We start from the raw sequence: 26,077 nt of genomic DNA on the forward strand, positions 1-26,077 counted from the left end.
GTCAATCACTGGATCATCTGGTCCAGATTTGATTATTTACAGACCGCCGTCATATAGCTGAAATATTTGAATGTGGCGTTAAACAACAAACCAACCAACCAACATATGTATTATGTATGAAGACGTATTTTTACACTGCATGTGTTTTATCCTTAACAGTTTAACGCGCTCGCTCTCATACCCTCGCTCTCATTCCCTCCGCCGTATTTCGTCATCATGTGGTGCACCGATTTCTGCGTTCATCACAAACTGCATCAGCCCGCTGCAAGCACGAGACAGTCCCCTCCACACTCCTGGCTTCCGTTTAGCGCCCCCTGCCTCCTGCACAGGCCGGGGCTATATCACCAGCGCCAGCATCCCCGCGTCAGCGAGGTAGAAGCAACGTTTGTGTGACATCCACTGCTCATGAATGAAGCTCGGCAGAGTGTGGGCAGTACACATGTGTTTACGGATACCGGATGTGTTTTCATGAACTCTGAATGACAAAGTCAAGTGCTTCTTTACCTTTTATTGAAATACATCTACGGGGAAGTATTTTTGGTGGTTTTGAGGAAACGTTCAATGCTGATGTCAAGAGACTGCTCTCAGGGAGTGTACTAAAGGGTCCATCCAACTGTATTTAGAGTTTGTGAACATGTGTCTTCAATTCGTAGAAAGAATGGGCATTAAAAGCGAATTCCGTACTTGTAACTTTGGATTAAACCACAGTGAACCTCATCTTTTCGTTTCATCTCAGGTAAGTTTTCGATTTAATATTTTTCATGTATATATATTTCTGAACGGAATGTATTAACAATTTGTAGTGAAACGGTATGGTAGGGGTATGGTATGTGTACATACTTTTTTCGACATTAGGATTTTACTGAAATTACTACTGCATAGAGCGACCAAAGTAACACTTTCTAACAGGTGGTTGATAAACTGTGGCAACGTCACGGTTGAGTGAGTGGGTGAGTGAATTTACTTTAACACCGCTTTGAACAGTATTCAGTTTATCACGGCGTGTCAGCTGGATGTGGGATGAAAGTCCGAAATGATGCAAGTTTCAAACGTTTACCACTTTGGTAAAACCCACGAGCACGGGTGCTAACAAACCTAGAAATAACATCGGGTGAACTTGGATTCGAACTCACAATATGATACGCTGGAGATGACAGTCGACCCTAGTGTACGTGATGGAGTAGTTTAAGTTGGGAAGAAACGCAGTTTGAAAATCAGCCAGGGCTCATTTCGTGGCTTCCCTATTTATCAAATGACAGCAATGGATACACACCAGAATTAGACCTGCTTCGTGTAGCCGTTACAGTCTGGTCTCATCCGGGGGCACGGGTGGCCTAGTCGTCTAAGGCGCCGCGATTCGCTGTGCAGAGTTGCGTCCCTTGGGTGCGCCAGAAACCTATGATTGTGGGTTCGAATCCCGGTTCGCCCCGATTATGTTTCTAGGTTTGTCAGCACCATACCCGTGCTCGTGGGTTTCACCGAAGTGGTAAACGTCTTAGACCTGCATCACTTCGGGCTTTCCTCCCACATTAAGCTGACACGCCGCGATATAACTGGAATACTGTTAAAAGCGGCGTTAAACCCAACTCACTCACTCACTAGTCTCATCCGTCGTTACTCGTAGTCTCAGTGATGTTTCGATACTATTGTATAACGATGCATGTTAGCGTGACATTGGTTATAGAAGCCAGTATACAGGCGGTCGGGTAGCCTAGTGGTTAAAGCGTTCGCTCGTCACGCCGAAGACCCGGGTTCGATTCCCGACATGGGTACATGTGTGAAGCCCATTTCTGGTGTCCCCCGCCGTGATATTGCTGGAATATTGCTAAAAGCGGCGTAAAACCCTACTCACTCACTCGAAGCCAGAAAACCGATCACGATTAATGCTTTATATCCATTACCATCACACCCAAAAAGGGGATCATGCAAACAGCTGGTGATATTAAAGGTAGCTCCTAGTTAGAGCTTTTTGTTGTTCTGGTAGCTTATCGCGCTTAGGGTGTTGAAAGAAGCTGTAAAATATTAACTTGTGTTACGTACCGATTCCCAAATTAAAACAATATGTTAACCCAGAAATCTGTACGAAATAGAACTTTGTGTGAAACTAACAAACAACCAACACATAACAATTGTATTATAAACTGAACTTGGTTTACAAATCAATACCAAGTACTACACAGCAATTACAGTGGCAGTACACAATAGAGTTGTGGGCGGATACAGCTTTTTTTAAAAGGGGGGTGCACAATTAAGATCTATTTATTGTCTTTGGTGGTAATTTATACAGAAATAAAGATTTTTTCCGAAATAAAAAGGGGGGGTCCAGCACACACACACACACACACACACACACACCCAACCCCCAACACACACACCCCTCTGTATCCGCCCATGCAATATTCAATGACAGTATGACATGCGAGAGCAATGGAAATGACAATGAAAAAAGAATAATTATCACACCGCAGCAACAGTGGTCAAGCTTCCGAGATAGGCCTTGGCCGAACGCAAGGGTGAAAAGTGATCTTCACAAGCAGGTCTTGGTGTAATGTCAGATGAAATGTGAGATGAGACAGGCACGTGCCCGCTCCAATTATATAATCTAGCTCCCTAATCAAGTGTCAATAGAACATCACAAAATATTCCACGTTTCTATAACACTTGACACCCATTCATGTTATTCCGGAGGTTTACAGATAATTCGAGCATTTTAATATTATAACTTCCTCACCATTGCTTAAAGTAAATAGTCATACATTCCTAACAACTAATCATTGTCCAAATACAATGCAATGAACTTCTACTGAATCTCACATAAACAATCTAATACAGTTCCAATCATTGTTTAACGTTAAATTACGTTTCCTTATAACAGTTGTGACACAGCTAAATTAATGGATAATTGTTTCTAAAGTTTCTAATTGTTTCTATTTCAGTGGGGCCACCCTCGTCTCTACCTATCCTGGAGGATATTCTGGGCTCTATTCCATACATCATGGTTGGTCGGGAGCATGGTGTCGTCAACCAACGTGACGTCATCACCGCTAGGTGGCGCTTTGTGGTTCATCTACCTCACCAACTGGACCTACCTCCTGCTGACCACCAGTGCTGTCCTGGACGCAGTCATCGTGGTGTTCGTCAGGATCAACAGACAGGACATTCAAAATGGTCAGTATTAAAATGCAAAAAGGAGACAATTTCGAAAACGATGTTTCATGTTTGTTTAATTTTAAACGCCGCAGTCTACAATATTTCAACTATCTGAGCACGGCCTGTAATATTCAAATCTGGTCCAGCATTCAGGTGTTTGGTATTACAGAGCTCCAGGTAACTTTTGAGCAATTGAGTTTTTACTCTAGGGTTTCTACTTTATTTGGGTTATTACATTTTTCATTAAGTAACCAATATTTTTTCACTGATCTATTCATCACTCTATTGTTTTTTTCTCAAAATTAGTGAAAATATTTTAGGATTTAAAAAAAATGAAATGATGTTTTAGATGTATATAATTTTTTTTATAAATATATAGGCTTGACTCGGAAAGTAAATTAGCTCGTTATTGTGTTTCCGAAATTAGCTCCTACATGTATGTACGCATGCTAAAAAAGCTTCTTTGGATATTTACGCGAGCTTTTTAATACATTTAAGATTTTCATTCAATTCATGCGTTTCTGTATGCAAATTAATTGAAAGTAATTGGGTTTTAAATATTTGAGGGGGGGGGGGGGGGGTATTTTACGCAAATACGCTGCTTATCTGTAGCTCTGTAATATTATAATCATCGATCCACGTTGTCGGGGTACGATGACACACAGTCACCCGAGCCTGACCAGCCGAGACATTTAGTCGCCTCTGACGACCAGTAAAGGCTCTGAATGGGGACCAATGGAGTGATAAGTCGGAGTGAGTGAGTGAGTTGGGATTTAACGCCGCTTTTAATTATTCCAGTTATACCACGGCGTGTCAGCTTCCTTAGTGTGGGATGAAAGCCCAAAGTGATGCAGGTCTTTCTTATGATAATGGTTACGGTTTTTGTCACATTTATTATACCACACATATTTTACTATAGGAATCATGTAAGCAAGTTATTTCCAAATTTGGAGTCGAGGTAGCTCTTGGATATACAGTACCAACGTTTTCTTGTGTCTGCACTCAAGTGATGAATGTTACTTTTTACAGTACTGAATATTGCTGAATTACTTTTTCAGGCTTCACCTCATATCTACCTTGGTACCTGAAGGTGTCCTGGCTCCTCTACAGTGTCGTCACTGAAGGGAGTTTACACATCAGCGCCCTCTACTGGATCTTTATTTTCAAAGGTGCGTCGTTTGTTGAATATGTCTGTATTTGGGTTCAGCCACATCCATACATCGAGATGTGTATCCAAAATGCACCTCAATTGATATAAGTAACACTTAAAAGATATAATTGATTAAACCATTCTTAACAAACAAACACCGCTACCATGAGGCATATCATGTGGTATGTTGCTACAGTATCCTAACAAAGTGTTACCTGCAGTAAGTAACCTATAGAACCACATTCTTAATGTCAGCCCTGATAAGATGTTGGCCCAAAAAATTACAAACGTTATCAAATCGTTACTAGACCGAAAATTTAAAACAGTCGCCGAAACACGGCGAACGCAAATTCCAAAACGCAACTATGATACTCGTATCAAATACATCACCATAGAATAATCATTTCTTGTTTGTTTCATTGTTGGTTACCATCAAACATGGGGGTATACTTTCTTTTGCTCGGCAGTGTATTGACACATGAGGTGAGGTTATAGTGCTAGCCCACTGAGATACCATGCCGCAGGTAAACATGAATACCACACTCAGACACAGTATACTGACTCCGAGCCGACCAGTCCTTGTTTTAGCCCCTTAATGGCGAGCGCCAGGCAGGGTAACAACAAGTACCATCTTTTAACGTCTTTTGGTATGACGAGGCCGGGGATCAAACCCGGACCTTCCGCTCTCCGGGCGGACGCTCTACCACTAGACCACGGAGGCGGTCTCACTCCATGGCAGATGGAGGCGCTGATGTGCTATCTGTTGAAATGTTTGATCATAATGTCTGAAGGACTGTCAGTCATGCATGCTGTTTTCACGTTGACATTTTCAGATCAAGATCTTACACTTCTGCGATTCATCCTCCACGGCATGAACTCTATCTACGTCTTGTCCAACCTCCTCATCACCGCCATGCCAGTTCGTTTGTATCACGTGATCTACCCAATTATCTGTGGCTTCATCTACACGCTTTTCAGCATCGTTTATCACATACTTGGCGGGACCAATAGAAAGGGAGATCCCTATATCTACAAGATTCTTGATTGGTCCAAATTGAAGCGGACTCTACCTCTTGTGTTTCTGAGTACCTTTGTGGCTCTACCGTTTTTGTATTTCGTCGTTTTCTTTATATATAAAGGGAGAATATATCTGCGCTCGAAATTTTGCCATGACAACAATGATGCGAGGATCTTGGACTCATCAAATGAAAGAACAGATAGTGAGTGTGTTCGTGTTTGACAGGTGATCATGTTTCATCCTTTTAAAAGACAGAAAATAGAATTATGTGAAAAGTCATCTCAAGATGGACATATTTACAGGAATAATTTTAATGTGTCTTGGCGGAAGGATTCCAAGCAATGACTTGAGGTCAAGTAGCTTCTAAAAGAACACATGACTGGAACCACCATTTTCACCTCATTTGTACACTGGAACACTGGACACTAAACTGTGCCCTGTTTCAACAGAAGGACTAAGATAATAAAATAAAGCATCAATACTTATATGTACTCAGTCATGTGAACGACTGTAACAAATGTTATATTTGGGACAACACTTTCTAAGTAAAGTACAGATTCTAGTACTTGTTTTGGGTTGTGTCCCGCCCGGGACTCGAACCCACACTGCCAGAGTAAAGCACCTAATCGCCAGCACACATAGTATTGTGTATTCATCAGAACGGTTGTCAGACTCTGGTCATGTAGACGGTTGATACTCTTTCATTCATTGGTAAGCCAATTAGGTCTTTACGTTATACAATACAAACCATTAACTCTTGTTACATTGTTTCATTGTCTTCATTTAATGATGATAAACGGGGATTCCAAGAATGGACCATACTGACTACAACGCAATTACAAGTACACAAATATGTTTCGAGTCATGACAGAATCAACATACAGTATGTTAACCTTCGCATTGTCATACTGTTCCATTACTATCGCTCTTTTGATCTACTAACAATGGTATCTCGCTAACTGGAACTGATTAATTCTATATATCGTTCAATTAAAGAGGTTTATTGACCAATCAGAACCCTTACCGGTACGGTTGCTTCCTTGTCATGCAGATGGCATCACGCATATTGAGTTCTTATTTACTCTTTGTTTTTTACGCCGCAGTCTGCAATATTACAGCTATATGACGGCCGCTTGTAAATAATCGTTCATATAAACCAGAGATTGATATTGTGAGCAACGAACCACGCCGTAGATGTACAATGACACCCTATAAACCAAGTCACTGAGCCTGGCCTTCCGATACATCTGGCCGCCTTCTTACAACCAACCCAGGTTGCTTGGGACTTAGTCTTACCCCGAATCCACACGGAGGCAAAGACAGTTAACAAGTTTTCACTGCTGGATAATTCTGGGATCAAGTCATTAAGAACATACCCTGTGTCTTTAATATGTGAAAAATAAACACACTGTAAACATCCAAGCAATTAGCTTTACATATGACAACATAACAGTAATAGTTACTTTACGACGCTACCCAAATGTTGTACGGCACCGTCTGATAGGCGATGCCTAGCTCTGACATGTTTTTACGATGCTGCTTGATCCTTAATGTACAAATTGTTAATAAACAATCTTAACGACTGATAAAAGATGCTTTTATGAAGAAGGGGAAATCACTTGTGCCAACATCCGACCCAGGCGGTACATATAACACGATAAGGACCTGGCACTTTCTCAAATCGGAGTCGATTAAAAGCAGGTTAGAGGCATACATATCACCGTTTATCAGATCCAGGTCAGCTGGGGTTTCTCCTTGCATTGATAACAGAGCGCGACCTGAGGTCGGGGTTGCAGCTCGATGTCTAAAACGTGATGAACACCCAGATATGATTCGGAATGAAAATAGATCCGAAGTGGTCAGCGGTGTTATAATTACACTGTTTAACTTCTTTGAGAGGCATTAAGAAGTTGGAGTACTAAGTAAGGATAAGATTTATGAACGAACAGCTTCTTTGTTACAATTAAGAGCGACGTTTTGGTGTAGGTTCTAACACCGTTATCAAGCAAGATAACGGTGTTAGAACCAACACAGCAATATAACATTGAAGACATTATATAACGTCAAAGCTAGAGAATACTCCGAAATAAACTCCATTGGCCATCTCCCTCCGTCATGTGACAGAAATGGATTTTCATCCAGTCTACAAAAATATTAGGGCTCTGTTCACTTCAAAAATCACACTGATACTTTTCAGTGGAGCGACGTCCTAACCCCGTTATCAAGCAATGATGTGCAGAGTATGGTGTACCATCAACTCATCAAAGACCCCAATCAGTCATAATCCTTTTGTTATATCACTGACTTCAACGGTCAATATGTTAACTACTTTTTTGTGTACATTACAGACTTCTCAACTCCAGGGTAACTACATCTGATATCTACCCAACTGTATAAACATTGCCTCCTACTTGTATATATACATGTCAACCATACTCTGTACATCACTTGCTTGATAACGGTGTTAGAACCTACACCGAAACGTCGCTCCTAATTGTAATAAAAAAGTTGTTCATCCATAGATCTTATCCTTTCTTAATAACAATGTTGTCTACATAGACGTGTTTGTAATGCATTATTAATTGCGCAATCGATATCATTAGCTGTATTTGTTTTTCAGTAATTCATCCAATTTTCAAAACAATCATTGTTGCAGGGATATGTAGCTGTTTGACCAATTGACTGTAAGCTTTCTTGAAGTGTGGGTCAATAAACTTTGTTCCTTAGTTAAATCTAATATAGCCAAATAAGAAACTGATCCAAACTATGAGTGAGTGAGTGAGTTGGCAGTAGGTTATTAAATTATCCACGATGTCATAGAACACATAGGAACATTTGGAGAACCCTAATATTAGGCAGGGATGTAGGCAGATTGTATGATAAGAGGGATGACTTCAACGTTCCAATAGTGAGTGAGTGAGTATGGTTTTACGCCGCTTTTAGCAATATTCCAGCAATATCACGACGGGGACACCAGAAATGGGCTTCACACATTGTACCCATGTCGGGAATCGAACCCGGGTCTTCGGCGTGACGTCAACGTTCCAATAGTCAACTTACCCTTTATGCCGAGCAATATTCCTGCAGCTACGACCTTTGGTAGAATCGAGCATGTTCTTTCTACCACGATTTCAAAGTGTCATACGACTCTTGCTCAGAAGTTGTTCGATCAAAGTTACAACATTCAAGGCCTCAGTCAGTAAAGCTTTCAAACATAGGACATTTCCAAATGTGACGCGTCAATGACAAGAATGATGAACGATGTAATTCCCTATTTGGACTTGTATCATAACCATTACGTTCCCGTATTTTCTTAGATGAACAATTGACTTGCCTTTGCATGTGTTTGTGACGGGTGCCAAGGGTGGCTTACGTTTTGTAATGTGATAGTAATTCATTAACATATGCTCATGATATAGTCGTAATCGAACAATCGACACTGCTGTTGGCAGAGACTTATTATGAATGTGGAAGGGTTTTGTCGCTTTCCTTTTTGCTACTTAAAAACAGATTAGCATGTTAAATATATGAAAAGTATAAGAAGACAGCTTATACTTTACTCCATAATCATAAAGTTCTAGTGTTCTCATTTTACTGAACATAATCATTCAGTTTATCAGTAAAACTTGTAACATTCTTTACTTTCCATTTTAAAGTTTATGTTTTGCTGATACTCAAAACAATATATCCTGGACGAAACTTTTGTCAGCTGTGCAATCATCACCTTGTGTAGCATCTGTATTCACATTTTATGCATCACTTATATAATTAGTTACAAGCATCGAGAGTACTTTACTTGGGAGTGACTTGCCTTTAATTGAGTTAATGTTAAGAGCCCGTAGTTTGTATTTCCTGTCTAATAACAATTACAAGCAAACCACGTGTTTCTTATACAACTGGATGCCTCAACCGCCTGTATATAACATCAGAATACTTTTTTAAAATACCTTTGCTCATTTTTCCACATGCCCTGTTTCTGAAATACCCCGTTCTAGTGATTATCGCCTCATACTCCAACACACGTGAAACACTTTAATATGGCAGCTGTTCTCAGATATAATACATACAAAATAACTTATGAATCTCCGAACGAGGAGGCTAATCGCCAGTAAGAGTTATATCCTTGATTTATCCTTGAAACAATATTTATTCACACACAGCTGTAACACACCAACACCGACTCTGTGGAAAATTCCACACAAGCTTTATAGGTTTAATACGGAATGTATTTCTCGGGCCAGCAGCAACATAACGTCTCTACATGTATGAGTGTACAGAACAAATAAGAAGAAGAAGAAGAAGAAGAAGAAGAAGAAGACAGGGTGTCTTACAGATCTCGTGTCATCGTACTGCGCTTCGAATGACATTATCTACATGGAGCAGAAAGGAGCCAGAAAGGGATGTTGGGGTTGTAAGGGTCAAATTGCTGGTTCAGAAAATGATCATTGAAGAGGCTAAAACTTACCACCGTAACCTCTTTATGTGTTGGATAGACTACAGATTCTGTACCTCACGAATGGATTTTGAAGTCACTGGAATGTATTAACCTCCCCGAGCGACTATTTGTTTAACTCTAGTTTTTAATGAATTGCTGGTCAACTCAACTTGAGATGTATTCGCGGGGGCAGGTGGTGATTTGGGACCCATTTCTATTAGAAGAGGAATATTTCATGGCGATTCTTTCAGTCCTTTGCTTTTCTGTTTGTCATTAAATCCTTTAAGCTTTTTACTTAGCAAAGAGGAAGGTTATCACCCGGGACCTCCTCAGCACAGATCCCCAACACCCCTTACTCACCTCCTTTACATGGATGATCTTGAACTTATTGCCAATGGATGATCCACACTAAAAAAACAGATTCTCCTTGTCGGATCCTTTTCTAATGATATCGGCATGTCCTTTGGACTCGACAAATGCAACATTCTTCATCTGAAACGTGGCAAGGTAGAAGAGGGAGGATCAGTCAGTTTACTTGGAGGAGGAGTTATTGACCATCTCGTGGAAGGTCAGACTTAGGGATGCAGATTAGGGACAAACTCCAGAATGCCCATATCAAGGGAAAACTTCGGGCAGAGTTCAAATGTAGACCTAAGAAAATCTGGAGTTCAGAGCTGAACGCTCGCAACATAGTAAAAGCCACAAATACTGTGGATGTGACCGTCCTTTTGTATTCGTTTGGTGTTGTTGATTGGACGAAACAATAAATTCAGGGTATTGACATCCTCACAGGAAGAATCATGTCAGACAATGGATCCCACCACCCTCGCTCTTCCCTCAATCGCTTATATTTACCAATTATGATGGGGGGACGTGGTTTGATTAACGGTGGGGCTCTTCATGATATAATTGTTTTGTGCACTTTTGCACACATTTATTTGTCTGATGATTCTCTTGTGAAGCATGTCAAGACTAAAAACAAGGCATTCCACAGTTTTCCAAAACGAGCCAAGGATGTGGGACATAATCTCAAAGTCGGTGTTGATTTTGTTGATGGTTCTGTACTGCTGGACGGTAAAGAAATGAGTGTCATCTAAGAGTGATACCTCTATTGTCAAATCGTTTTAAGTTGCAACAAAATCAGTACACGCGCTATCGAGTCACAAGCACGGGCGTGTCTGACAAGGACTCGATTGTCTACGGGCTTCCGTCGTAGGGCAGGAGTTAAAATCATCTGGTGATCAAGTGATCGATGAACCAAAACATTTAGTGACCGACAGTGAATTTACTGATTTTATTGAAACTTATGTAAACGATATGTTAATTTTGAATTACGTTTTGATATCAGTTGCAGCAATGCAATACACTGAAGCAGGTGCATCATTATGAAAGCCCTTTGCGTGAACTCATATGTGATACAGCACAAATATTTGTGTAAGTTCGACACATCGTGCTATTTATTTCAATAACATATAACACAGATGATTAAACAAACTCCCCCTAAACAAATATCTGTAAGTGCCTTCATATTTGTCAAGAATATGCGTTAAAAATCATTATCCAATAAGGAGGTACACTACGCTCTTCCTTCAAAGGAAACATATTCAAATATAAAATAAATGAGACGAAACCTTATCTATTATTATAAATCTTGTGAGAACATGCTGCTGATTTGATGGTACACGATTCAGTATCGCTGATCAATACAGTCCTATACGCATCAACGCCAGAGAATAACAGCAGTTATAATGTCACGGCTCACTCGTAGTTGACTCCGTGAGTGAGTGAGTGAGTGAGTGAGTGAGTGAGTGAGTGAGTGAGTGAGTGAGTGAGTGAGTGAGTGATGAGTGAGTGAGTGAGTGAGTGAGTGAGTGAGTGGGTGGGTGGGTGGGTGGGTGGGTGGGTGGGTGGGTGAGTGAGTGAGTGAGTGAGTGAGTGAGTGAGTGAGTGAGTGAGACGTCATGCAATCAACCAATTATCCGAGCTTGACCACCCGATCGAACAAGTAAGTGTCCGCCAAAATAAGTGTGAAAACTCCATGTAAAGATCGTATGTATATAAATTAACGGCCAAAAGAAATTTACAACATTGAAAATGAAATTGAAAAATTAATAACACAAGTTCAAACTAAATCAATGCAACACACATTGTCCAAACACAACAATGCTCTGTTCAGAAAGTGATACACTTCCACTGCACGTGTTTTTTCAGTAGAAAATACGAAAAAGTGCAAAACACTAATCACTGTCAAAACACAATGCAATGAGTGTCTACCGAATCTCAACAGAAACAATGTAACTCTGTCATAATCATTGTTTAACAATAAAAATAACTGCCATATAGCATACACGCTATTAATGTGACCTGTCATTGAACTCGAGCGATTTTAGATGTATGTGCCCTTTGTCTATTAGGCTGAAAGCTTGTTTCTGCTACCCCACCTCAATTCGGGCAACTGTCATGCCAATATCGGATGTTATGGCTGTCATTTTAAATGTTGATTTCGTTGAGATTTTGATCTTTTCAATGCGTTTTACTTCATGCATCTATCTTTTGTGGTTTTAAAACTAGAGTGATTTAAAACAATTGTTATCTATTTTTTGGCCGTCATTTTCGATGTATATTTTAGGGTACATGCACGGAAGTATCAATTTGAGAAATGCAGACGCGATAAGCTGGAGTTGATTATAAAATATTCGATATGAAAGTGGAAGTCTAACGGAAAAATCTATACCATCCTTTTGTCTTTACGCTCTAGTCGTATCCCGTTGTCAGAATAATTCCACATCAACTCATTGTCTTTGCTTTCATGGATATGAGGGGGCACGGGTGGCCCAGTGGTCAAAGGCGCCGCAATTCGCTGTGCAGAGTTCCGTCCCTTGGGAACGCTAGAAACCTATGATTGCGGGTTCGAATTCCGGTTCGCCCCGATTTTTTCTAGGTTTGTCAGCACCATGCTCGTGGGTTTCACCGAAGTGGTAAACGTCTGAGACCTGCATCACTTCAGGCTTTCCTCCAACATTAAGCTGACACGACGCGATATAACTGGAATACTGTTAAAAGTGGCGTTAAACCCAACTCACTCACTCACTCAAAACACACTGTTCAATGAAAACAAGTTTGGAAGTACCTGACAAAGTATGTATATTATTTAAGTTGCGTGCACTGACATATACGCTATTTCCAAAGACGAAGACATTGAGAACAGACACACACTATTGCACCGAGACATGCAGAGAATTTTTAACAAGATGAGTGAGTGAATGAGTGAGTGAGTTGTGTTTAACGCCGCTTTTAACAGTATTCCAGTTATATCGCGGCGTGTCAGCTTAATGTGGGAGGAAAGCCTGAAGTGATGCAGGTCTCAGACGTTTACCACTTCGGTGAAACAAATCTGTATTTGCCGTTTTACAAAATAAAAGCGGCAAAAGTACAGGGTACAATTCTGACTACAATATATATAATAAGCATGACTTGTTTGTGTTTATTACCCACTATCAAACAGTGTTCGCGAAAGGGTGATCGTATCATCCCGTTTGCTTTCAAAACCACGTACATGGGTATGAAAAAATAACACAAGTCAAAATATAAAATTGCATTGGACATTATTCTTTTGTCACTCATGGTATAAATTTGAAAATGTATCTCTAACGTAAACTTGATTTGGTGCAATTCAAAACCCGTTAAACAGTAAACTGTATGAATAAATCTAAATGTACTCAAAATAAAATAATGAACTAATGAGCGTGTACCTAGATGAGTGAGTGAGTTGCTTTTAACAGTATTCCAGTTATATCACGGCGTGTCAGCTTAATGTGGGAGGAAAGCCCGAAGTGATGCAGGTCTCGTTTACCACTTCGGTGAAACCCACGAGCACGGGTATGGTGCTGACAAACCTAGAAACATAATCGGGGCGAACCGGGATTCGAACCCACAATCATAGGTTTCTGGCATGCCCAAGGGAATCGCGGCGCCTTAGACGACTGGGGCACCCGTGCCCCCTTTAACAAGATGAACATGTTAACTGAACACATTTTATCACATAAAGATGCGGTGAACATTGCATGAAACTTGTGAGTGCACTTTAATAAAGGGAAAATACATGTAGGAACGGGCGGCAGTCCATATATCTTCCATCACAAGACAAGTTATATATGTGCCTCCATAACCTCATTCATCGCTCATATTTCAGATTTATCTTCGCACCATCAGTAAATATAAGCAGATGAATTTGTCTTCCGTAATTACTGCAGTGTATATGTAACCGCTCCTAAATTCTCGACCGAGTCATTCTACTTGAACTTCAAAAGACAAATGTTTGAAATCTGATCTCCCACTAATAGACATTTATGAATCAAAACCTCGGGTTGATCTCACCGCTTTAAAGGTTAATACATTTTAGAAACTGACACAACTTGAAAGTGTTTCTTAATCTAGGGGATTTGTGAGTGTATAGGCTTATGTATATACACATGTCGTACATGTTTGTTATAACCTAAGGCATTTCTGTATACAATATAATGCAAGTCAAATAAAAAGTTTGTTTCTTCTTTTTGCATTATATAAATACAGTAAAGTACGGTTGTAACGAACTCAAAGGGACTACTAATTTTAGTTCGTTATAACCGTAGTTCGTTATAAGCATATATACAGCATCACTACAGCAAATAGTCGGGACCAAAAAAGTAAGTTCGTTATATCCGTCAGTTCGTTATAAGCGTGTTCGCTATAACCGTAGTTTACTGTATCCGTTAAAGGACGATGTCAAAAACAGTCAAACATATGATCAACTCAAATTAAGGTAAAATGAACGCTCTTTAGTGATCTTTTCTCATCCTTTGTCTGTTTTATTTATTTTCCTCACGGCTTCGCTGCACATCCACCTGTTCCTCCTCCTCATCCAGTGTGTGTTTGTCTGGCACAGAGCTGTGCGCCAGCAGCGCGTGTATCGTGAGATGCACCTGTCTGGTCGCTATTCATTCATCATCGGGATGCTTGTTTGAAGCTGTTGCTGAGGAAGGGTGTAACATAAACAATAATCAAGTGGTGAAATTCTTCGCATGTTAATTAAATTTACATTTCTTTCAACACAAGGAGTGCTAGGCGTTGTTTTGTATAAAATCATGCATTTTCGGATAAGAATGTCGGGAATATACTTTCCGCCAATATTTCTCTTCAAGTTATATTCATATAGTCGGTGGATTTATCATGTAATTTATATCAACAATTATAGCCGAGAAGTACGTGATCCAGACTACCGGTTGTCGGACTTTCATTTTTTAAGCATCGGTGGCTGAGTGGGCAAGATCGCTGACGTTGTGTGCTGGCGATTAGGTGCTTCACTCTGGCAGTGTGGGTTCGAATCCTAGATGGGACTCGACCCCAATAAGTACTAGAATCTGTACTTTACGAAGAAAGTGTTATCCCAAATATAACATTTGTTGCGTTTCAGCATTTCTAAATGGCATTGTGTATTCATAATTATAAACTACATTTTCCAGTAGTCGAATATGATAGATGGATGAATGATTTTTATTTTCACAAATGGTTTCGGAGAGTAAAAATACATATCAAAATTAGACATTATATCACAGAAAATGAAAGAAAATTAGAAACATATTTTACATAAATCAATTTGTTGTGCTAGATACAGCCATTTCATATTATCTCTGAGAGATTATTTACACACTGCAATGTCTATTCTACAGGCACAGCATGGACAGTAGTTTCCAGGAATTGATTTACCTATTATTATTAGTAGTAGTAGTAGTAGTAGTAATAGCAGTAGTAGAAGTAGTAGTAGTAGTAATAGTAGTAGTAGTAGTAATAGTAGTAGCAGTAGTAGTGTAGAAGTAGTAGTAGTAGTAGTAGTAGTAGTAATAGAAGTAGTAGTAGTAGTAGAAGTTGTAGTAGTAGTAGTAGTAGTAGTAGTAGAAGCAGTAGTAGTAGTAGTAGTAGTAGTAGCAGCAGTTGTAGTAGTGTAGAAGAAGTAGAAGAAGTAGTAGAAGTAGTAGTAGTAGTAGTAGTAGCAGGAGAAGTAGTAGTAGCAGTTGTAGTAGTAGTAGTAGTGTAGAAGAAGTAGTAGTAGTAGACGTAGTAGTAGCAGTAGTAGTAGTAGTAGCAGTTGTAGGAGTGTAGAAGAAGTAGTAGTAGTAGTAGTAGTAGTGTAGAAGTAGTAGTATAGAAGTAGTAGTAGCTTTAGTAGCAGTAGTAGCAGTAGTAGTAGTAGTAGTAGTAGCAGTAGTAGTAGTGTAGAAGAAGTAGTAGTAGTAGTAGTAGTAGTGTAGAAGAAGTAGTAGTAGTAGTAGTAGTAGTGTAGAAGAAGTAGTAGTAGTAGCAGTTGTAGTAGTAGTGTAGAAGAAGTAGTAGTAGCAGTTGTAGTAGTAGTGTAGAAGAAGTAGTAGTAGCAGTAGTAGTAGTAGTGTAGAAGAAGTAGTAGTAGCAGTAGTAGTAGTAGTGTAGAAGAAGTAGTAGTAGTAGTAGTAGTGTAGAAGAAGTAGTAGTAGCAGTAGTAGTAGTAGTGTAGAAGAAGTAGCAGTAGTAGTAGTGTAGAAGAAGTAGTAGTAGCAGTAGTAGTAGTAGTGTAGAAGAAGTAGTAGTAGTAGTAGTGTAGAAGAAGTAGTAGTAGTTGTAGTAGTAGTAGTGTAGAAGAAGTAGTAGTAGTAGTAGTGTAGAAGAAGTAGTAGTAGTTGTAGTAGTAGTAGTGTAGAAGAAGTAGTAGTAGTAGCAGTTGTAGTAGTAGTGTAGAAGAAGTAGTAGTAGCAGTAGTAGTAGTAGTGTAGAAGAAGTAGTAGTAGCAGTAGTAGTAGTAGTGTAGAAGAAGTAGTAGTAGCAGTAGTAGTAGTAGTGTAGAAGAAGTAGTAGTAGTAGTAGTGTAGAAGAAGTAGTAGTAGTTGTAGTAGTAGTAGTGTAGAAGAAGTAGTAGTAGTAGCAGTTGTAGTAGTAGTAGTGTAGAAGAAGTAGTAGTAGTAGCAGTTGTAGTAGTGTAGAAGAAGTAGTAGTAGTAGTAGTAGTAGTGTAGAAGAAGTGGTAGTAGTAGTAGTAGTGTAGAAGAAGTAGTAGTAGTAGTAGTTGTAGTAGTGTAGAAGAAGTAGTAGTAGTAGTAGTGTAGAAGAAGTAGTAGTAGTAGTAGTAGTAGTGTAGAAGTAGTGTAATGCCCCCAAGCAGTGTCACAATCTTTACTTCATCGTCCACACCATCCTCCAATAGCAAACACAGATGACGTGTCAAATTTTCAAATAGTATCTGTTCAAACAGGTTGAGTATGTTGTGTGGATATATTTACACCGCAGTGAGGAATAGCTCAGCTATGATATCACAGCACCCTGTCAGTGATGGAGTCTGGTCCAGGCAAACCCGAGGTAAGTAGGATGAGGATGGAGGAACACATGGTGTTCAGGAACCTACTGTCCAGGGGTGTCGATGGTATCTTGGACATGTATCAAACTGAGTTAACGGCATTAGCAGATATTCCGAAAGATACACAGACGCGTGGAATGTGTTAAGGTAAAATTGAGTAAGTCCCAATACCTACAGGGACGCTAGCAGTTATTGTGGCAGACATTTCCGCCCTAACACAGGAAGTGTTACAGGTAGGTTATATGGAGAGCAATTAGCGAAAACATTCCAAAAATTATAACTTTTCTCTTTTTGTACACCTGTTAGCGATAGAACGAGATTTGCTGCCAGCTTTCGAGGATAAAGCTCAACCCAACCCAGCCGTTACAATGTAACGGGCGATATGCATGCAAAATACATATGTGTATGATTACACATACATGTCGACCTGTTTTATAATGCTAAAATAATAATCGGGCAATGTCTTCGAACCCTTTTTGGGGGGCAGAATGAGCCATTATTTACAAGTTTACCATTAAACTGATGCTCCATCGGATTCAATGACTGTGTCATAAACTACGATGGCTATCTGACTCTGCGCGTGTAGCTTTTTTGTTCGTGTCAATTACGTCAAGAGGTTTAAAACAAGCTCGTTTTGTTTGGCATGGATATGAATAGAAATACCTGGGGTTTTATTTTGCATTTTCACTGCAAATGTCTGCCAATTTCTCCCTTCTCACCTCGTTATTATTATTCTTGATCAGATTTCTCCTGAATACTTTATGGTCATAAATGTTTTTCTTTTGGAAACCGTTTACCAATATTTCTTACATTTCTCTTTGATGATGAACATGTACTGTGTTGGCAATGTTTATACATAACATGCTTTAACAATACGTGTTGCAATACACTTCACTGAATTCTAAGTTCTTACTGTAAAGCGATTCACGCCTGTTTTTCTACTAGAATTCTACTAGAATTGCAATATTCTAACGGCGGCGGGGAACACCAGAAATGGGCTTCACACATTGTACCCATGTTGGGAATCGAACCCGGGTTTTCGGCGTGACGAGCGAACGCTTTAACCACTAGGCTACCCGACCGCCCCACACATTTTGTGCACATACATGGATGCATGTAATCACGCGTAGATACGCTGATTTGATAACGATATTAATTATACATTTTTTCATCTAAATATCAGATACAACATGATAGCGAAATACACAACGGGTCATAGGGTTAAGTGCGCTGTCGTGACGCGTATTTCGTCACGGTTTCACCATTGGTCAACATGTATAACACATGAACATAAGAAATAACTGAAAATATACAAACTCTCGTTTAGCATTGTAAGGGTCTATAATATATGACATATAGACAAAGCAGGTATATTTAGCAACAATGCACACAAAGTCAACAGTTATGTAACAGTTCAAGGCATCCCTGGGTTTTCATATCGGTAGTCAGTGTATTACCGTCACGGGACCCGCGTTCAATAGGAGATCCGGTTTTACACTTAGACAACTGTATGTAACATTGTTTTGCTCTACAGATCATGGAAACACGCACAGTGTGAGACCGCGTCATTTTAACCTTCAGCTCCGTTCTCCACGGACTCTTTAAACAGCTGCAGTAACACCTGGCAACGTCTTCTCGCTGGTTCCAGACTAACTCCCGTCTAGGAGGTGCCAGATACTATTGCATAATTTGAAGCAGAAATAGAAAAGAAATGATAGAATCATTTTAGTTATCATTGGCAAGTGTTGTGCAAAAACAAGACGTGACGCTAATCGTATCCGGTAAATCGCGGTGTTGAAGTCATTTTGTGTCTGGACATCTGTGAATGTGGTTATAACGTGTGTACAGACAGATGTATGTGGGCGGTGTTAGGATCAGATGCTAATAAGACCGATTGTGTAGATATGTAATAGTTGAATATTATCAGATGTGTATCTTTTCTCCAACATAGCTTAATGTGTGTACCGAATATATATGGTCACTTTCAGTATAATAAAGTTTTAAAGCAACAAACGCTTCTTTAACGCTTCATTTTTCAGTTATTCGACTTATAATGCTTGACACGTGGTGACCGTCTCATCTTTCAGCTTCATGTGCATCAACATTTTTTATATTTTCTTATTTGCTAATGTATACAACCGTTGTTGTGTTTGTGAAAATTATATTAGATTGAATCTGAATCTATGCGAGTAATCCAAGTGAACATCTGCTCGCGAGGCAGGCTGTAAGTCCTCTGAGTGTATCTACACGTAGGAAACGTGCCTTTGTTCTCGACATGGGGACACGTGTCCCTTAGGCGTGCCCGACACTGTGGGTTCGAATCCTTTTTGAAGACATATTTCTGTGTTTGTCAGCTCAGCACCCCTACCCGTGGGCTCCACTAATGTCCCACATCACGCCGGGCTTCAGCCTACATCGAGCTGATAGTGGAGCCGTTTCGTGATAAAAGCATGAAACTTGGCAGAGAAATCCAATATGGCCGCCAAATCCAATATGGCCGCCACGGAGGACTGAAATTCTATATTTCGTTTGAACATGACCACTACCTAAATATATTATGAAAAATTACACTTCGTGATATAACTGCAATACTGTTTAAAGTATAATGTTCAATAAAACATCGCATTCACACACTTATTCTACATCCACGTCGAATACAAGAGCTACCCGCGAGAACAAGGGGGCCCCGGTTTATACTTCACTGGTACACTTGTAATGATACCATTCCACAGTTTTAATGATTATAAACAGAACATATTGTTCAATAAGTACGTCCAATGAAAATCATCTGTGTGTATGAATCATGTTTGATTTCAACCCTTAACATATGGCATTCATTTTACACAACGGAGACCACTTGTATACCTAATCCCTCTTTTTGTGACGTCTTTACGCATATGGAAAGTGAGCAGCGTGATACAGAGAGACGAGGGTGCTCGACATTTAATTTGTAATGCGTTTTACAAAGAAGAGGCATATACATAAATACATAGAAGGTTACTAGAATAAAAGGGTATAACGTTCGTTGTGACAGAGATACGTATATGAGAGATGAAACTTGCTGATAATAAAACGGTAGGTTTCTTCTAAAGAATAGCTAACTTGTCCATCTATATTCTAAGGCGTGAAGTGAATGGCAATAGAACATTCATGGTACTTAAAGCGACGAAACCCTTTCAATATCCAATAGAAATCCAATAGAAATCTCTGCATAAAGCAGAGTCGATAGTACGATTCCGACCACATCATGAGCATGTGTTTATGAATCACTATCATATAGTGATGATACCAGGTGTTCGCGACAAGGTCAGCGTATCCTACCCCACCGGTGGCACCCGTCACAAACACATGCAAAGGCAAGTAAAGTGTTCATCTAAAAAACACGGGAACATATGGTACAAGTCAAAATAGTGAATTGCATCGGACATCATTTTTGTCACTGATGCGTCAAATTTGGAAAAGCCCTCCACATGTCTACCATAAAACGTTTGAAAGCTGTACTGGGGCCTTGAATGTTGTAACCTAGGGAAAGCGCTTTGTCGCCTTTATTCACATCCATGACAGTACACAAATGTACATGCTATTTGACAGCATATGTCACAAAATATATACATGTTGATTTGAACACTCGTTGAAATCACTATCTATCCACGAAGATCCGGGTTACAATAGGTCTTCAGCAACCAATGCTTGCCGTAATAGATGACTATGCTTGTCAAGAGGCAACTAACGGGATCGGGTGGTCAGACTCGCTGACTTGGTTGATGCATGTCATCGATCCCAATTGGGTACATCGATGCTCATTATGTCAATCACCAGATTGTCTGTTCACGACTCGATTATTTACAGACCGCCGTCATACAGCTGGAACATTGCTGAGTGCGGCTTAAAACAAGAAACAAATAAAATCACTTTCCATGATATATTATCACATTGTGTCTAATGTCATACTTACAAATGAAGGTCGAATCGCGATAATTTTGCTGCGCACGAAATTCTTTGACGTCTATTCTTTTATGAGCGTACAGATTTCTACGCCGATAATAGTATCCCTGTGGACTACTGTATTCTGCTATTTGTGTCTAAGAATCCTTAACCTGGTCTGCCTCTTACTTGTGACCTGTGGTATTAGATGTAGCTGCGTATTGGGACATTCTTGATATGAACAAATCATCTTATCACGTCCAGAACAGCAAAAATGTCGAGATTTCTAAAGCCCACGGTACAGACTTGACCTTATATTCGTTGCATGTACGTGTATTGTAGAACTCGACATCTATTCGTTGCATGCTCTACGTGTATTGTAGATCTCGACTGGGTTGTATCACGTAGCAGTGTGTGGCGAGTGCAAGGTTCAACCAACTCAGAACATAACGGCAAGTGACCTGCAGGTTGTGTTATGTAAGGTACTTCATTTACATTTGAGGGTAGCCGAGTGGTTAACGCGTTCCCCACACTGAGCTCCGTGCTGTGCTTATCTTTCAAATTAATGTTTATATCCCCTTTAAGCCTGACCACCGTTCCTTAAGTGACCCTCATAATGATCTATAATTAGATCATTACATAGCCTAGTGGTTATTAAACGTTCGCTCGTCACGCCGAAGACCCGGGTTCGATTCCCCATATGGGTACAATGTGTGAAGCCCATTTCTGGTGTCCCCCGCCGTGATATTTTTGGAATATTTCTAAAGGCGGGTAAAACCATATTCATTCACTCATTTACGTAGACAGTAACGTTATGCATCAAATCTTTAATTATTAAATTTCATTATACACGAGTTGATTTTTTACGAGTTTATTGCTAAAGGATTATAATCCTAGATATTGTGCAGTTCAAAACGTAATCATACGGGATAGGACTAATGTGGAACAAAATGTTTTTCTCACTCTGAAAAGATTGCTTACAGTTCACATTTAATGTTTACTTACACAAAGATAATGTTTTAGCTGTCCACATGGTGGAAAATAACACGTCTTGATCTGGGGCGGAAATGGACAACTATGAACCATAGCCCTGCATCGAAATCTTTTCCAATGTCTCCCACACATGACTTAATCTGATTGATCCAAATGACGTGGTCCTCCTTCCATAATGTCAGATAAATCACTTTGATCTTATTGAAGAACAAACAAGGGAATGCTAAACCGACGCATTCAGAAGGGCCTTTTATTTGAAAAACCACTGTAGGCCATTACAAAGAATGACTCCGACTGGTCAATGTTAATAATCATGATATACAGATGCACATCTGTGTGCATACTTCGTTATGGATAAAGGCATCAAAAGGTTTGATCTTTATTTGTTTATGTCGACAATTACTCATTTATTAACAGACAGCGATGGTTTCCATGACTGAGTTGGAGAACACGCACCATCTCTGCAGGTGTCTTCATCAGAAAATGTCCCTTGAAGGTTCATTACATGTGTGGTAGTGTTTTCTGTGCACAAAGTAAAGTGCAATGCCAAATGTGGTATTCATTATTGCTTCATAAAATTATTTCTTTTTTTACAAAGGCAGTTTTGTCTTTTACTGGTCGATGCACATTTCAAGTTTGACTTTATTGTTGATATGTGGGTACAAGATGAAACAGATGGGGAATAAACACTTTTTAGGAAGTCCATTTCTTGAACTAATCACGAGAAGCCATATGTACGTTACACAATACAGCTTTCTTCCCCGTATACATTGTTCGTACTGAGATGTAGGTAAGGGATATATATTTCTTTTCTATTACCAGGAATATTGTCTGTCCTAATCAGGTCTGATCATTAATTTGAACCGATCTGTTTAAAATTTCTTGAATATGTTCCTTGAAGATTCGGTTTATATGTTATTAGGGATCTGTTTATTGATCAAATTATCGGCCACATGCACAATGTAGGATTGGGAGTTTTTTCGGGAGGAATTGGTCAGAATAGCGTCTTGATTGTTGTAATTCTGGTGATATGGCGCTAGTCGGGACAAGTAAGGACTCAGACATTGTTTCCTGACACGGGATTTGGCGCTCCCGGGACCAGTAAGGGCTCAGACACAGTTCATTGACACGGGATTTGGCGCTCCCGGGACCATTGAGGGTTCAGACACGGTTTCTTGACACGGTATTTGGCGCTCGCGGGACCAGTAACGGCTCAGACACAGTTCATTGACACGGTATTTGGCGCTCCCGGGACCATTGAGGGTTCAGACACGGTTTCTTGACACGGTATTTGGCGCTCGCGGGACCAGTAAGGGCTCAGACACAGTTCATTGACACGGGATTTGGCGCTCGCGGGACCAGTGAGGGCAAAGACACGGTTTCTTGACACGGTATTTGGCGCTCGCGGGACCAGTAACGGCTCAGACACAGTTCATTGACACGGTATTTGGCGCTCCCGGGACCATTGAGGGTTCAGACACGGTTTCTTGACACGGTATTTGGCGCTCGCGGGACCAGTAACGGCTCAGACACAGTTCATTGACACGGTATTTGGCGCTCGCGGGACCAGTAACGGCTCAGACACGGTTCATTGACACGGTATTTGGCGCTCGCGGGACCAGTAACTGCTCAGACACAGTTCATTGACACGGTATTCAGCGCTCGCGGGACCATTGAGGGTTCAGACACAGTTCATTGACACGGTATTTGGCGCTCGCGGGACCATTGAGGGCTCAGACACAGTTCATTGACACGGTATTCAGCGCTCCCGGGACCATTGAGGGTTCAGACACGGTTCATTGTCACGGTATTTGGCGCTCGCGGGACCATTGAGGGCTCAGACACAGTTCATTGACACGGTATTTGGCGCTCGCGGGACCAGTAACGGCTCCGACACGGTTTATTGACACGGTATTTGGCGCTCCCGGGACCATTGAGGGCTCAGACACAGTTCATTGACACGGTATTTGGCGCTCCCGGGACCAGTAACGGCTCAGACACGGTTCATTGACACGGTATTTGGCGCTCGCGGGACCAGTAACGGCTGAGACACAGTTCATTGACACGGTATTTGGCGCTCGCGGGACCAGTAACGGCTTAGACACAGTTCATTGACACGGTATTTGGCGCTCCCGGGACCATTGAGGGTTCAGACACGGTTTCTTGACACGGTATTTGGCGCTCGCGGGACCAGTAACGGCTCAGACACAGTTCATTGACACTGTATTTGGCGCTCGCGGGACCAGTAACGGCTCAGACACGGTTCATTGACACGGTATTTGGCGCTCGCGGGACCAGTTACTGCTCAGACACAGTTCATTGACACGGTATTCAGCGCTCGCGGGACCATTGAGGGTTCAGACACAGTTCATTGACACGGTATTTGGCGCTCGCGGGACCAGTAACGGCTCAGACACAGTTCATTGACACGGTATTCAGCGCTCCCGGGACCATTGAGGGTTCAGACACGGTTCATTCTCACGGTATTTGGCGCTCGCGGGACCATTGAGGGCTCAGACACAGTTCATTGACACGGTATTTGGCGCTCGCGGGACCAGTAACGGCTCCGACACGGTTTATTGACACGGTATTTGGCGCTCCCGGGACCATTGAGGGCTCAGACACAGTTCATTGACACGGTATTTGGCGCTCCCGGGACCAATAACGGCTCAGACACAGTTCATTGACACGGTATTTGGCGCTCGCGGGACGAGTAACGGCTCCGACACGGTTCATTGACACGGTATTTGGCGCTCGCGGGACAAATAACGGCTCCGACACGGTTCATTGACACGGTATTTGGCGCTCGCGGGACCAGTAACGGCTCAGACACAGTTCATTGACACGGTATTTGGCGCTCCCGGGACCAATAACGGCTCAGACACAGTTCATTGACATGGTATTTGGCGCTCCCGGGACCATTGAGGGCTCAGACACAGTTCATTGACACGGTATTTGGCGCTCGCGGGACCAGTAACGGCTCCGACACGGTTCATTGACACGGTATTTGGCGCTCGCGGGACCAGTAACGGCTCAGACACAGTTCATTGACACGGTATTCAGCGCTCCCGGGACCAATAACGGCTCAGACACAGTTCATTGACACGGTATTTGGCGCTCGCGGGACCAGTAACGGCTCAGACACGGTTCATTGACACGGTATTTGGCGCTCGCGGGACCAGTAACGGCTCAGACACAGTTCATTGACATTGGATTTGGCGCTCGCGGGACTAGTAACGGCTCAGACACAGTTCATTGACACCGTATTTGGCGCTCGCGGGACCAATAACGGCTCAGACACAGTTCATTGACACGGTATTTGGCGCTCGCGGGACCAGTAACGGCTCCGACACAGTTCATTGACATGGTATTTGGCGCTCGCGGGACCAGTAACGGCTCCGACACAAGTCAAGGTAAGTAGTCCCGACTAAAACTAAAAACGATATAACAATCGGATAAACAGCTTTTCCGAGCAGATGGATCCAGTCCAGAACACAACTGAAATATGTAAAAACATTTATGAAATATTCTTTAAAGGTTTAAACTTTATCATGATTATTTTACACAACTTAGATAGGATTTTCAATGTTTCTTGAGCTAATACAACGACACCCAACATGGTGTCTATTAACAGTAATAGCCCGAGGGTAAAAAACGTCAGTTACACATACAAAAACTGAACAATGACGTTATACAACAAGCACTAAATCAGGGTAAAGTGTACGTTGATAAACATCAATGTTACACCGTCTGTAGTTCATCTCAAAGAGATCACAATGAAACGTTGATTCTAAATACAATGTCTAGTTTAATGATACTGGTCAAATAATTTTGTTGAGCAAAATACACTATCTTCTGTAAAATCGCATTTGATTTGTTACGCAATAAAATACCGGGTTTGGCGTCAAACGATCTGCAGATGTTTCCTTGGTGTTTCAACGTTATCTGGACGTCATATGTTACACACACGTGACCATCGTGACCTCTTAACGTGACCTTCATACGCCTACCCTGGATTTCCTTCCAGATCTGTTTATCTTATAATTTT

At 41.0% G+C, this 26,077-nt stretch overlaps 1 protein-coding gene across 3 annotated transcripts in view; it reads left to right on the plus strand.

Moving 5' to 3' along the window:
• The first annotated feature begins 286 nt into the window (after nucleotides 1–286).
• Nucleotides 287–26,077, plus strand: part of LOC124113941 (protein rolling stone-like) — a 93,028-nt gene continuing 67,237 nt past the window's right edge. Inside the window, exons 1-4 of one of the 3 annotated variants that reach the window (XM_046474444.2) lie at nucleotides 287–736; nucleotides 2,937–3,168; nucleotides 4,209–4,319; nucleotides 5,134–6,077. In XM_046474444.2, the coding sequence (XP_046330400.2) occupies nucleotides 635–736; nucleotides 2,937–3,168; nucleotides 4,209–4,319; nucleotides 5,134–5,540 (852 nt within the window). In that variant the 5' untranslated portion in view covers nucleotides 287–634 and the 3' untranslated portion in view covers nucleotides 5,541–6,077. Of the gene's footprint in view, nucleotides 737–2,936; nucleotides 3,169–4,208; nucleotides 4,320–5,133; nucleotides 6,078–26,077 lie in introns of those variants that run through there. The other 2 variants (XM_048397080.1, XM_046474443.2) reach the window with 2 other exon arrangements.

The sequence above is a fragment of the Haliotis rufescens genome, unplaced genomic scaffold (genome assembly GCF_023055435.1).
Source record: "Haliotis rufescens isolate VD_foot unplaced genomic scaffold, xgHalRufe1.0.p SCAF_16, whole genome shotgun sequence".
In the NCBI taxonomy this organism is placed as follows: domain Eukaryota; kingdom Metazoa; phylum Mollusca; class Gastropoda; order Lepetellida; family Haliotidae; genus Haliotis; species Haliotis rufescens.